Below are 15,133 nucleotides of genomic sequence, written 5' to 3' on the forward strand. Positions count from 1 at the left end.
GAGGAGGTTCGCGCGGCCTCTGTGCCCTCCCTACACTTTCATTGAGCCGAAACACGGGCTACTGCGGCCAGCCACAATGGCTTGGATATTATCAATATTTATTACCACCAAAGAGGGCAAGGGTTAAAGTGGAGAATATTAGCATCCATTTCGTTGATTTTTCATTTAAACAATCCTTACCATTAACTATTTGTCACATCGTTGTATCGAAACGTCTATTCTAGCACAGGAAATTAGCATTTCCTCCGCACATATCCTGATAAGCTGCGATGTGTGAATCCCTTTCATGTCGGAACGCCGTCATAATTTCCGGGAGACTTTTCGCGGTTTATGAACAAAACAGATCTGATACGAAAGGAATGTCGACTTAAAAATAAATAGATCTTAGCGAAAAAAAGCAGCGGACTAAACTCTAGACAAATGAATACTTGCTGAACCGAAATTCCGGATCTCCTTCAGGTACACCAGCATTGTAACGCTTCTTTGAGCGCCGTTGTGTTACGCGTGACGTCACGTCGCTGACCTATCCCACTATGCCCTAGGGGTAGGGGTCTGCACTACCGGACTGCGTTCCTGTGACCAAGATGTGACAGAAAAGAGCAGCAAATTGTTTCTGATTTGACGGTTTTGTGTGTTTTAGGAAAGGAAAAAAGTCTCACAAGTGTCTTATCGAGGAACTCTCTGGAATTTGGTCGTGTTATAGTGAAGAAATGTTACAATGTGGGGAAATTAACTGAATTCGACGAGATATTTCTATATACAGAGATCGTAACAGAGAATTCAACCGGTTTCTGGATCAAAACATGTCTCATATTGGGACGATCTGCTCTGGATTGCTCAACGATTTTTCACCCGTGAGAAAGGGTCAATATTATGACTTTTAGAACTCGAAAGGTAGGTTGGCTTTGCCCTGAAGATTACCTAGTAGTAAACAATCGTTTTAGGGTGGCGGGAGGTTGATTTCTAGATAATATTTTGAATGTTTTCTTTTCGTGTGGTAATGCTGATTAAAGGTCATAGCAAGGAAACTATGCTAAATGCTATTGTTTTCGGCTTCTTAGAATAAAATTTTATCAGGTTTTGTAAATGGCTAATACAGTTTTTCTGTGAGGTAGTTGTTTTGTAAAGTATAGGGTGTTTTGAGTAACAAAGAGTAACGCATGTTAGACGAGGTGTTCAGCTGTTTGTACACAAAAAGGGTGAAATTCTGTCTAGTCGAAAGTTGATTTTTCAACGCTTTTGAATGTTGAAACTGACGATATAAACCCTACCCCAAAAGGAAGTGCGTTACAACTTGATATTTTACCAGATTATTTCCTCCTAGAGTTAATCCTTGTTATAAAGTTTGCGTTTTGTTGACAATCAAACCGATCCCACAATGAGAAATAATCTCACTCAGCATCGGAATGATTGTCTCGAATAACTTCACTATCCTTTGATTTGATAGTTATTTTAATTTCACAACTATTGTTTAACGAATTTCATGCTCTATTATGTGTTTTCATTTAGCAGCTGTTGGATTAGAAAAAAGCATCTCCATTGATCTCAAATACTAATATTCGTCTAGTGGCTGTGTAGTTAATGCCTTTACGAAACTTTTATTTTTATTTCAAATCAAATCATGAAACATGTAAAGAAATTACTCACTCAATTGCGACATTATATGCGCTATAACATGCCTCAGTGTGAATTCATGACTTTTGTTCTAACCTATTTATTATGATTGATTTTTCGCGTGCAGCTATACGGGGTTGTTATCATGAGCGAAATCAAATACAAATATTTTGTTTCTGTTTTCGTACCGATTGAGTTATCATCATGTCGTGTGTTCATTTATTTATCCTTAAGCTTATTTCCGAGGTCCTGTTGCGACTGTCTCTTGAATTTTTGTCATTATTATTATTATTTTTATTTAAAATAATGCGAAATCACAAACATGCTTTCTTGCTCGGAAAGCAATTTCGTGGTCAAGAAAGCCATTCGACTGTTGCGGATTTTTTTTTAAATAAACTATGTCAGAACTATGTCACCGAGGGGTTGCGGTTGTAAGGTCTGTTTTCTTTGATTGACAAAATACTTATCTGAAATAGAGCATGAAGCGTGTAATAATGTCTTTTGTCATGGTTTTCGCGTTTCCCTCAATTTCCTGAGCTGAAAGAAACTGAATGTGCTTGACCTAGATAACCTAATTGTGGGATGATACAGTAATAATAATATGATTATTAATAATAATATGATTATTGCTTGATTGTGATTGCAATGCACTGTAACTAAAGCACTGCATTATATGAAACAGACACTTGACACAAGCTTTCGGCAGTCTGATCATAATATAAGTCTTTTGTTCTCTTTGATTCAAATTATTATGGAGTTGATGCAGATAATGCAAAACGAGCTAGCTGTGTTTTTACTCACTTGACTTATAGTGTTTTCCATAATTAGTCTTCAGCTACAAAATTTTGTTTTCTTTATTCTCGTCCCTAGATAATTGTTACCATTATGTGTGCATTCAAAACAAATGTATAAATAAATATTATTTTTTTTGTATATATTGCTAATGCTTTTTAGTGCCAATTTGTTGACTGATTATAATATTTTTTACCTATATGATGGGGGATTTTTCTAAGTGCATTGCTCAGAAAATAATTTTAACTTAATCTGTTTTCCATTTAAACATATCTTTTTTAAGCTAAATTTAATGCCTACTTCCGCAGTAGCTGATCATTTTTTTCTTCTTACTGGTGTGAGGTACTGATTCTGATATTTTTTTTTATAAAGATGTCAATAATTATAATCAAAAAGCATTTTTTTCATTTGTTTGTTTGTTTGTTTTCAGGTCAAAGGTTTGAAATACTATGTCAACTCTTGTAAGCATCTTCAGCCCAAGGGAGAGAATAAGTAAGTGATCAAGTGTTTATGTTGCTTTTTGGCAAAATGACTTATTGAGCAGATATACTTTTTGTTTCTTAAACGAATAAATAGATGAATACGAAATAAATTACCGTCAAGCTATTTAATACAATAAGAAATATTTCTTTTGTTTTATTCAAGTGAACCATTGGCTTTGCACATTTAAATTAATGATATAATGCTATATCTACAGAAATGCCACCTGATTCAACAACAAGTCCAGACAGTCCTTCAAAGAAGTCAGCATTAAAATGGCCTAATGGGGACACAGCATTTTCTCGAAGGCCTTCTAAGAAAAAGATTAAGTGGTCTGCAGATAAGAAGCCAAGTCAAGATGATGGCGATGCTAATAAACCAAAGACAGTGAAGGAGGCACTGGCATCGGCCTCAGCCCCACTATTGAGTGGGAAACTCAGAGATGAGACTTGTGCAATGAAAAATAGTTCGCCTGAACCTGAGGATTCTGGTGATAATGATATCGATAGCTCCCCCTCATCACCTCGTATTTCATCTGCATTGTCAGAGGACGAGTGTAGTCCTTCCACTCCTAACATCTCTTTGTCAGACAGATCTCAACTGAACCAGTCTATTTGTGTTGTCCAAGAGATTGTTGCAACAGAAAGACAATATGTCAGGGACCTTCAAGACATTATTGAGGTACATTTTTTTTATCTTATGGCTTACAATGAGGGTAAAAATCAATAAATTTAGATCAACAGTTGTAGCACAGCTTGCATTCTTAATGGATGCACATGCATGTACACAAAGGTATGTACAGTGGGTACCCCCTTGGCCGCAGAAAAATTGTTAATTTATCATTAATTTATATATTTTTTCAAGATATGATAGCAATTAATTCCCCCCCCCCCCCCCCCCCCCCGCCCCAACCTACCCAATCCTGGGTACCCACCTCATGTATCTGTATAATCCCTGTGTTATATATAATTTTTATTCTATCTTTTTTGCTTTTTTTTTTCTAGGGGTATCTTGTTCACATGCGTAAAAATGATGCACCTGTCACCAAAGAGAAAGTTAGTGACCTGTTTATGAACATTGAAGAAATCTACACTTTTAACAAGTAAGGAAAACTAACCTCAAGGTCATGTTTCTTAAGGGTGTTGGGACATTTCTCTGAAGGCTGTTGCGAAGGACACTTTGAAACGCTTTAAATCCGCCAAATATTTGTGAAATATAATCAATTAAGGTAATTATGGTTTTGATGACGTCATCAGGCGGTGACGTCATCGCATGACGTCACAAAAAAAATTATATAATCTTTGGTGTTGAAGTATCTGCAATGATAAATGTAGTTTTATAATATTATTTGTGAGAGTACCTACAAAGTTATGTATGCGTTTTGGATTCTGCCAAATAATAAAATTTTCGCACATTTTTAATTTTTATTTTTCCATTCTTTTTTGAATAATTTCTTTATTTTTTTAAATATCAGAAAACTGATATGTAGTTTTGTGGACGGCAACTATTGAATATTCTTTGCCTAGAAAAATCGCGACCTGTCCACTCTTCTCAAAGATTATAGAGTTGGAAACGCAAACCGGAAGTAGAATTATCTACGTATGCGCTATTGAGTATTGCGATAAAGCCTGGTTACAAATACGAATGTGAAATAATTTTGTTATCAGAATATAGACTTTTCTCTCGCTTTTTAACAGTGAAATATGCATTGAAACAACTCTTTTTTTGCTTCAGCACTTCAGTTCGCTAAGTAGGTACCCTAGGTTAAAAATTATGCTCGCCTTTTTAATTTTATAGTATTTACTATTTTATTACGTTTTTCTTGCCAGTTTTGGCGCTTGTTTACGAAACTAGGAATGTCAATTATTTTTTCCGCCATTCGATTTTCCTGCCTAAAAGTGCCAAATTCCCGAATGATTGTGCACGCGCCTAACAACAGAATCGCTCAGTAACGAGAAATGTCCCAACACCCTTAAACTCAAGTATATTAAGGCCTGGGTAGTTTGCTCTTAGCATCCAATATAACTTTTTGCCTTAAACTTTGTTAACATTGCCTTAAATTCATTCTTTTTGGCAAGATGATTAAAGTCGACGGCCTTAAAATTTTCGTAATGTTTTCTTGCTGGTGATGACGTCACATAATAGATCTAGTGATAAAATAGTTTTTTGCCTTTCCGTTGGTGGGTAAAACAGCTTTGACTTTATGTGTGTCATATGATAGCGTATCCAGCAGCGGATAATTTTTTGAAATATTGATTTGCAAAAGTCACGTGATCGGTTGGATGACGTCATCACTCAAAATAAAATATTACCAATCAGCTAACATTGCCGAGTTTGATGTTTTGACCAAAAATGATGCATTTAAGGCAATGTTAACCCACTTTAAGGCAACTTTCAAAATTTCAACTGTTTTAGCTTAGTATCCAAGCCTTAACACACGTGAGAAAAGAGCCTGTAATAGGCTACGTCAGGCAAATTTGCTACCCCTCTCCTACTGGCATGACTTTGTTTTAATGTATAAATGCCTAAATGGACACTAAAATATTCCGTCCTCGCATTCCTTAAAACCATTGCCATCGCTAAGATCGTCCCGCCACAGGAGCAACCTTGATATAGCCAACCCCCTTTGTAAAACTAAGCTTTTTCAAAATTCATTTTTTAATCGAAATTTGAAGGTGTGGAATACACTCCCTGTAGATATACGCACTACGTCATAACTACCCTCTTTTAAAAACAAACTAGCAGTCAGATATAGCCAGGCGCTCCAAACTACTTTCAATGCCGAAAATGCAATTACGTGAAAATCAGTTTGTCCTAAGTGCTGCCTGGCTATTAGCCATTTAGAGTAGGGCTTTTTTAAATTACTTTTTCTTCATGTTTTCCTTCATTAGTCAATTATTTTTTCTTTTATTGTAAAGGGTTACACTTGAGTTGGAGTCGTGCTCTGTTGTGTCAACCTTACCGCTATTTCAATATGTGTTATTGTGGTAGAAGCCTTAAAAATAAATGAATGAATGAATGAATAAATTAATGAATAAATAAATGAACCATAAACTGATAAATTGGGGTGCTGTATTGCTGTGACACTTGAAAACTATTTGCCTTTCTTAAAGGTAATTCTGGGAATTTCACAGCTCTTCCAGGGAGCAGGGGGACGAACTAGAAATAGTTACAACATAATAGTGTACCAGAAAAAAATAATGCTCAATAAAGTCATCAAAAAGAGGAGAGGATAGCCAAAAATCTAAATGATGAACTTTTTTATTTTTTAGGGAGTTTCTGGAAAATCTTGAAGATGCTGATGATGACCCTGTTGAGATTGCATATTGTTTTGTAAACAAGGTATGGTGGAGTCACTAGATTCTATGGTTGAGAGTGTTGCATTATATATAGACAAAAGGTATTGCCCATGCTTTGTCAGTCACCCCCTCACCCCATTTTGTTAAAAAATGGGACAAAATGTTTTTAGAAATGCTTGGTATAATGGCTTGGGTAATATTTTTCAACTTATGCCCATTTTAAACTTGGCTGTTCATTCTTAGGGTTTGAAAACTATAAGGCTGGGGAGGCTGCCCACACAATAATACATGTCATCCTATTTTGTTATTGTCATTTTTTGCTGTTTATGTTTCAGGAGGCTGGGTTTGAAACCTACACAGAATACTGTACCAAATACCCAAAGTAAGTAGTCCAAGCATTATAAAATCAACTAGCATTGACATAGCCATATTTGCTTCAAGCATCCAGTAAGGTTTCTTGACTGTAAATACCCTAAATTTCCCTATCTGCGTCCTCTGTTAAAGTTCTAATACCAATCTTGAATGTGACTTCTATTTGTTCAGGTCAATGGAGGTTCTTACTGACTGCACTCAACAAAAGGAAACTGCTGAATTTCTCCAGGTAGTTTATAGAAATATTGTAGTGTCCTTTTTGTCTGCCTTTTTCCTGCAAAGCCCCCATTTTTTCTTGTGTATTTGCTTGTCAGTTTATCTTTAAAACCCTGAAAATAGGTCTATATTTCTTAGACAACCTTGATTTATTTTTGATATGAGCGTAAAAAGATATGAAATTGTGGCCAATGTAGTATTCCCATTTTTATCTCCATTTTGAGAGTATTGTTTGCTGAAGCAGGTTTTTTTATTAATTATCAACCATAAATGTTAGATTTCTGTTTATTTTTGTCTTTCACACCACGTACTACATGAAACCAGAATACCAATGAACATGATTATTACTGAGTAACCCATTTGGGTTATGTGTGTTTTATATATAGAAACTGCAGACAGATCTTGGACATCCCTTGCCCTTGGGCTCATACCTACTCAAACCAGTGCAGAGAATTTTGAAATACCATCTGTTATTGCAGGTAAAAAAGCTATGATGAGATTATGGTTTGTGGAAATGCCAATTCTATGATATTTACAATAACAATTCTAAAAGTTCTGCTCAACCCATTCTTTAGGTTATTAAGAAGCACTTTAACGAGCAGGAGGACCCAGATGGTTATGATGCTGTTTGTGTAAGTAATTTGCCCACTGCACAAGTATTTGCTGAGCAAATAATTTAGCTAAGTTTAAAAAAGGTCAAGTCACAAAGATGTTTCTTTGGGGGGAGAGGGGCTGCTCTGAGGAAATGTTTCCCATGATGGTGGTGGTTGGGTGGGGTCTATGGATTTTCTAGAATCACTCATTCCAAAAAGAGCAAAGCTTTGAAAATTAGTTTGAATATTTAACTACTTTGGGATGCTATTGTACGAGCTGGCTATGACGTTATAAAGTTGTCAATACAAAAGTTTTAACAAGCTAGATAGGAAGTCTATTTGGGGTTGCTGGAGGACTTTAACTATGCATACCATACAGAATGATACATTATGTATTTAGTTAAGTGTGTATTTTTTAGGATGCTCTTGATGCGATGACTGCAATCGCCCAGTATATAAACGAAATGAAACGCCAACATGAGGCTGCCCTTCATGTCCAGGTAATGTGATGCTTTTCCACAGGACTAGGGGTGTACTCTGTCTACATGGTGCAGGGAATGGGGGAGTTGAGGTAGGTACGACCCCAGTTCAGGGTTGATTTTAGAAAGGAATGGCTGATATCTGCCCCCAGACAAACCTTTTAGTTACAGCCTTGAGCAGGCATGTTCCCAGGATTGGGAACTGCGAGGGGGGTACACAGTCATAGGTATCATATGGAAAAAGCACAGTATTTGAATATTCCTTATTAAGTAATGACCCCCTTTTTGGCTGTTAGGGGGTTTGGCGTGCAGCCTGCATACCCCCTGTGTATGCGCCTGTTGAGGACTTATACACATCAAAATACAACACCTTCCCCCAGATGCCACATCCCCCTACCCCCTGAGCCAACTCTGCTTTACAATGACAAAATGTTTGTGTAAAGATGAAAATGTAGGAAATGTAATTCCAACTGCCAACTATCTTTGTAATCTCCTATTACAGGAAATTCAAAGTCAGCTCTCAGATTTTGAGGTAACTTTTCCCTGTGTATTTTGCTGTTGATTGGTTCCTGCGTAGTCTCACATTTTCGGTTTTTTTTCAGGGGCCTGACTTAACGACGTATGGAAACCTTATTCTTGAGGTAAATGGACAGTGCCCTTTACACACCGTGATATCATCAGAACCCCTTTCTCGCTCGCAGCTTTCGCCTCTTCTCTCGCTTCCGTCTCTGTTTCCTAGTTTCTACGTTTGCTGATAAAAAGTAGGCTTGAAAATGGGGATCCTCACTTGTAGATAAACGCGCAAGCTAAACCAGTGCTATTTTATGACAAAGCCCACTATGACTTTCTTCTCTTTTGCTGTAGTTGCTATAGTTGAAATTGTAAATGTGCTTCAAACTTCCATGATTAAAGCTGTAGCCATCATTACACTTTTTTACTCATTTTTCCCCCAGGACTCATTTCGCATGATGGGAACTCGGACTGAAAGATACTTGTTCCTATTTGAGCGGATTCTTCTTATCACGAAAAAGAGAGAGAATGGGTATACATGTAAAGCTACTCTACTGGTGAGTGGCAAAACAGAATACTACTTTTATTATGTAGTATGAAGCTAGATGTATAATATTCAAAGCTTGACAGATTCCTTGAAATAAATCATCGTGCGCTCAATGTTTTTATTCATCAAGTAGAAGATACTGCCTCCTCTAGTTGCTTTTGACTATTATTTTTATTTATCTCTTCCCCAAAAGCTATCAAACATGATGATGACTGAGGCCGTACCAAAGGAGCCACTGGCGTTCACCATTATTCGATTCGATAACCAGAAGATCGACTACAGTTTTCTGGTGAGTGCGATTACGGCCCGTACTATTTCCTCGAATCATTTCTCTTCATGTGCGCATATTTACCATAGGCGCGGAACGTGGAACAGAAAAACAAGTGGACGCTCGAGCTAAAAAGGCTGTTACTGGAAAGTCTCGCTGCCACTGTACCCATCAAGGTATGCCAAGTATCCCTAACGCTTCAGATAAGGCCCAGCAAGGCCAAGCGGTAAGGCGTTAGGCCCGTACCTAGAGGGGGTGTAAGGGGTGCGCACCCCACGCACCCCACAACGGCCGAATGGAAAGTCCACTTTCGGTTCCCAATGGACGTGCTATTTGTAGACAAAACTAATTAGCAAAAGCTAGATCACTCTGGTACGTAGCCAAATGCGACAATAAACGTCCCGTGAAGATACTTCAAAGGCATTAAAAAATCCCCTTTTGTTCTTTCATGTATGGTCAGATTCTTATCAGAGAACTTATTTCCTCCCTCCCTCCACCCCCCACCCCCCCCCCCTTTTTCCCGAAAAAAAAGGTCTGATTTTTCGTATTTCGCACCCCCTCAGAAAAATCCTGGGTGCGGGCCGGGCCGGGCCGTGACAAACACGAGGGGGCGAGGCTTGGTGATTCTAAGTCCATTAGGAGCAGAGAAAATCCTGGAAAGATCCTGGATATTTTCTTCGATGAAAGTTCATCAGTTAAGATTCCGTATCATTTTATGCCTGACTCATGCTGTTCCTTTGCAGGCTAAAAATCTGATTCTTGGTGAGACCAAGACTGACGAAGAAAATACAGGTAAAAGCAGCGTGAGCGTTGTTTCGTGAAATGCAGAATGGTATTGCAATTTCTTTATAATGTTATCTCCTTCAGATGGTGATGTCAGGATAAAAATCCTTCCTTGATGCTCGTTCTTATTACTTGATATCTCCTTGATATTGGACACCATTGAAAAATCCCTACTTAATACTCGTAATAATTTCTTTAAGTGAATGTTATCTCCTTCAGATGGTGATGTCAGGAAAAAATCCTTCCTTGATGCTCGTAACCCGAACAATCCCAGAAGGCATAGCTTCCGAGGTCAGTCAAAAAGAAAACGTGCGTTCTAAGAAAAAATAACAAGACATCTTTGAGCGAAAACTATTATCTCTCAATATTACTTATCACAAATGTGATAGTAAAAAAATCCGATTTTGTCAGCGTACACTAAAGAACCTGTACATTCTCATAAGTTCTTTGATTTTCACTTCATGCGTTTCTCAAGTTCCTACAGTTGTCGTTTGCAACGCTTTATTTTTTTTTACCATCTATCCAAGTGAAAGTCTGGTATAGCTCAGACTTTGCGACGAAATCGAGTTTTTCCTATACACCTTAACATACTCACATTTATTCGAACTAAACGAATTCAACTTCATATATGTTAACATATTGATTCCTATTCGTATCTGTGCGTTGTAGGTTCTATAGGAAGTCAAGCAAAAAAGGTTTGTAAACTGTCTACTGGAGTTCCACATGAAATTATTCCAAATATACCCTGTAGTTCATAGCAACATTCCCACTTCCCGTGAAGGATAGCCTCAAGTTACACTCGCCTTGGCTTTTATTCGCCAACAACTATTTTGTATTTTTTTATGAAGCTAAAAAAACTAAAAAATCCAAAACCACTCTTTGATAATTTTAGGGTGACAAAAACAACAATATCAAAGAGGAAGGGGCAAATACCCCAGACAACGAAAAGGTGAGTAAAAATATTGTCCACTTACACTCTTTTTTATAAGAACTTTTTTTTATAAGAACGTCCGTCACCAGATTTTCTATAATGCAGAATCAAATTGTGCATTTGATCATAAGTGTTATTCTCTCCCTAATAATTCAGAGAATAATAATTCAAAAAACATTTTCAAAAACATATTTGGCCTTAAAATGCTCCAAAAATAAGAACGGCTCAGCCTCAACTGAAAATTAAACGTTCTTATAAAAAAGAGTGTAGCTTACTAGATTTCGCCCGTTATCGTCATACATTCTGTCCTTTCGGGCTTCCTGTGGTTTGCGATGGACGTCGCCCACGGCAACCGCAACTATTTTATTTTCCCTTTTTAAAACGACATCCATTAACCGTCATCGCTACTATGTTCACAGTCCGCCACCGATACCCCAAGTGACGACAAGCCGCATCAGGACCTAGTCCCCACCAGCCCACCACCGGCCAAGCCCCTCAGTGACCGCGTGGAGAAATGGGAACGAATATCAAACCATGGATTGGTAAGATAATTTGCCTCCCCTCCCTCCCCCACTCAGTAGCTTTCGCTCGGCCAGTCTCTAATCAGGCATCACACATTTAAGAATCCGAGAGAACTTGATTTAGCCAACATATTCTTCCGCCGCGGAATATTTTTTTAGGAATGTTATTATTATCCCAAGTACTCGATGATATAATTTGGCGAATTCTGTAATTTAGAATGGTTGGACTATTTTAGTCACTTCGGCAAGCCTTTAGACTGAACTTCCGTTTACATTGTACCCCTATTTTCGACATCACTACCTTGTATCTATCTTACCACCCAGTATTCTATAGAAAAGTCTGGGTGACAGAAGCTAGTCGCGCCCAGGCCTCCAAGCGCTTCCCGCTGCTCGCCCTTTTGTCGGCATTCGCTCGTCGCGCTTTCGAGTTTTTATGAGGTGGGAGTACCTCTGGAACCAGAGGTACCTACCATTATCTAATGGACTAACATTAGAATTTGATCTAGGATCAGGAAAGATCGAGCATGCGGCTGTCATCAGAGCTTGAAGACGACGCATTCCTGCCTTCTCTGTCCGACCGCAGGCAATCCGCTGAGGATATTTTAGCGCGTACGAAAGAGCGAAGAAAAAGCGATAACTTAACGACAGATCCCCGACAAGTTACGAGTGACAGTGATTACCCGGATGGTGACCATGCGCAGTCGATTCCTTGGGTGCCCAAGCGCAGCTCTAGCTTGAAGCTACTAGAGGCGAAGCTGTCTCTAGAGAAATGCATGTCGGATACAGATTTGTTAAGTGGCGTCGAGGCTCACGCTTTGAATCCTGGGATCGTGGCAAGCGATAGCAACCAGAATATGACGAAACACCTTGATAATTTCTCGGACAATTCCAAAATTCAGAGAACCGTGCGGGAAGTGGCGAAAGCGTTCCAAGTTCCGCCGGTGGCAGAGATGGCTAGTAGACCATGGGAGCCTGCTCCCGATGAGATCCCTCTCAACTCAGAAGAGGATCTCGATAATTTAGTTAAGAGCCTTAAAACCAGTAAAGGCAAAAGCAGCGCGGTCGCACTTGAGGACATGCTCGCGTCCATTGACCGCGACCTGGACGAGACACGCCGCACTATAACGGACGCGCAGATACTGGAGTGTGCGCTGCGATTGCGTAAAGACTCTCAAATTTCGATCAGTAAATATCCTGAAAAGACTACGAGATGTGACTCTGATGACTCAAAATCACGTGATATTCACCAGCCAAAGAATATGAACACTGCGGACCTTCTCTTAGCTGGCTTACCGCGCGCCAGGCAAATTACAACAGTGGACTCGTCTCTGACAAGCTCCGAGCCCGAAGAAAGGGATCTGAAGGCAGAGCTTGCCGCGTGGACAAGACAAACCTCGCAGCTACCTCTCCCCGCCGAGGGTATTAGGACTTGTTCGCTTGATCGTAGGCGTGGTAAAAAGGTCTTCGAAATGTCCTCCTCGCACAAGATCGGTCGTTATAGCGCTGGGGATTTCCCTGTCCAAGAGGTCGACGATAATAAACCTAGTAATGTTTACCGAATGGCGAGGCAGTACTCAAAGCGAATCACTGACGACAAAGTGAAACAGGATATTCGGAGTCGTTCCCGAGGAGAGAACACTCCGCCTAAATCTCCGACCCGGTTAGACCTCTCACCGCGAATAAAAATTGAACGCATTACAAAAGTAACTTTTGATGAGTTGCCGGATGAGAGAAGAGTCATTCGGCGTCGGAGGAGACCTGGGCACAGCGCGCGCGATCAGAAGCGTGCAAGCTGGTCATTTGAGAAAGCGAAACCTGACATCGATGGACTTCACAGAACCATGAGGCGAGAGAGGCCGAGGAGTTTACACGAGATCAAGCCCGCTCCTGAGCTCATTGAATTCGAAGGAGACGAGAACGAGCTCTTTCCTGATGGTTTGGAGCCTGGTTTAGCGCCCGCTATGCTTGCTGGGATGGAAAAGGATGATATTGTCGTCAAAGGACTCGTCAAGCATCTTGTTAATAAATTCAACCCTGAAGAATTGAAAAGTAAGTTTCGTCCCGTCCTCCACATGGTCACGAATAAACAATGCCATGGAAAAGGATGATATTGTCGTCAATTTACGCACATGGTTTAGGGGGGGGGGGGGGGGGGGGTGAGGGGATAATGGACGGCAGGAATGGGCGGCGGATGCTAAATGTACTAAGGAATGTAGCAATATGAGCCACGTATGCCCGAACCAAGTATATGGGAATGAAGCGATCGTATTTCAGATTTTAAAATTGTTTAATTTTCTTTTTTAGCGTCAAAACCTAACACTGGTGCAGAGCTCCTGTAACTTCATCAAGCTGTATCTTCTGTGTGTTTCTGGTCTGTTACTCCTGTAACGTCATCTTTAGCTTGTCTCATCTGTGACGACATTTCAGTCCATGCTGTGAGCGTAGTCTATTTTATTTTAACCCACAAAAACCATTACAACTATCTAGTAATTCTAGCGAACAATAAAAACCCAATTGTCTAGTTACACTGCTAGAGTTTTCATGTTGAAAATAAAATGTTTTCCGGTATCCCATTTCGATATCGTCGCAATCTTTGTAAAGGTTTTGTAAAGTATATTGAACAAGAATATGAATATGTCCTTTGCCACTGATTAGCCGTCCAGAGACTATGAGTTTGTCCTTTATCTTAATACAAAATCTTTTACTCAGTTTTGGTCATTGAATCGGCAAGTATTCGTATTTAGTGTTTTTCTTATACATCTCAAATAGGGTTACACTCAAGAATTAATGTGTCATGGGTAACGTTTAAATAGCCGATCTCAGTCTCTAAAAACCATGTAAATGTTTACATGTGCATAAACTTTCAAACTTGAATTTGTTTTTATTAACGCTTATTTGCTTATTCATTTGAAACGTAAGGATGGATGTGGGTTAGGATACATGGACTCACGAGTGCAGCCTTATTTCAAACCGTCATCGCGCTAGGGTCTTGCGCCGAGGACATGAGAGGGCTGGACTCTTTAGCGTGGGACGATTTTAAATTTTAAAAAAGCACACCTTGAAAAAGCTCTTCAATGGTTATATTTGACCATTTACGTGGAATATTTTTTTATCCTTTTTTTTATTATTTGAACATAGCAATTTGCCAAAAAATAAAGATACAAACATAACAAATAGAGGTTATGAATTGTAACAAAAAAACTGCAGACCTTACATTTTTAGCTTCGTCGTGAAAAAAATAGTTTAATCATGATTTTGGCTAGATATACAGTCAGTTTGTCGTGGATGGGAAATCTGCCGGCTTTTCAGGGGCGTCCTTAAGCCCGCCACCCCAGACTTTGCTTTGTATGATTGTTCGGGCAAGATTGTCCACAAATCTGGGTTTAACTGGCTTAAAGAGTCAAGTACTCCCCCCTGGCTCTGCATCGAAGTTCCATGAAATAGAATGCTTGTTAAATAGCGTGTTTCACCTGGAACTTTATTCATATAATCCATACACACCAAGGAAGATGTTGCTGATCTGAAACATAAAATTCAAACTAAACTATCGCCCAGTTATAGATTGTTGCGTAACAAGACCAGAACTGGTTGGAAACGACCGAAATTCAAAATATTTTTCTAAGAGATCTCAAGTTCTGTGTTGGTAACTGCATGGGGCTAGTTACGTGTTGGTATCTGCATGGGGCTAGTTACGTGTTGGTATCTGCATGGGGCTAGTTACGTGTTGG

The 15,133-nt window shown here is 39.2% G+C and overlaps 1 protein-coding gene across 1 annotated transcript; it reads left to right on the top strand.

The window, feature by feature from the left end:
- The first annotated feature begins 535 nt into the window (after window positions 1-535).
- LOC5515490 lies at window positions 536-14,279 on the top strand. Its single transcript, XM_001635572.3, has 22 exons — window positions 536-894; window positions 2,837-2,898; window positions 3,104-3,567; window positions 3,891-3,988; window positions 6,159-6,228; window positions 6,521-6,567; window positions 6,729-6,786; window positions 7,160-7,252; window positions 7,349-7,405; window positions 7,786-7,866; window positions 8,348-8,377; window positions 8,448-8,486; window positions 8,799-8,912; window positions 9,096-9,191; window positions 9,260-9,346; window positions 9,914-9,962; window positions 10,173-10,244; window positions 10,623-10,648; window positions 10,846-10,902; window positions 11,304-11,426; window positions 11,912-13,454; window positions 13,710-14,279. The coding sequence occupies exons 2-22, from the start codon at window positions 2,856-2,858 to the stop codon at window positions 13,742-13,744; spliced, it is 3,282 nt and encodes a 1,093-aa protein (XP_001635622.2). The 5' UTR covers window positions 536-894; window positions 2,837-2,855; the 3' UTR covers window positions 13,745-14,279.
- Window positions 14,280-15,133: the final 854 nt, after the last annotated feature.

Source organism: Nematostella vectensis, chromosome 2 (genome assembly GCF_932526225.1).
Source record: "Nematostella vectensis chromosome 2, jaNemVect1.1, whole genome shotgun sequence".
Lineage (NCBI taxonomy): Eukaryota > Metazoa > Cnidaria > Anthozoa > Actiniaria > Edwardsiidae > Nematostella > Nematostella vectensis.

Coding starts and splice junctions, on each gene's coding strand:
- LOC5515490 (XM_001635572.3), top strand. CDS start 2,856: ATGTCAACTCTTGTAAGCATCTTCAGCCCAAGGGAGAGAATAA. Junction 6,229..6,520: donor CATATTGTTTTGTAAACAAG/GTATGGTGGAGT, acceptor TTTATGTTTCAG/GAGGCTGGGTTTGAAACCTA. Junction 10,245..10,622: donor CAGAAGGCATAGCTTCCGAG/GTCAGTCAAAAA, acceptor TGTGCGTTGTAG/GTTCTATAGGAAGTCAAGCA.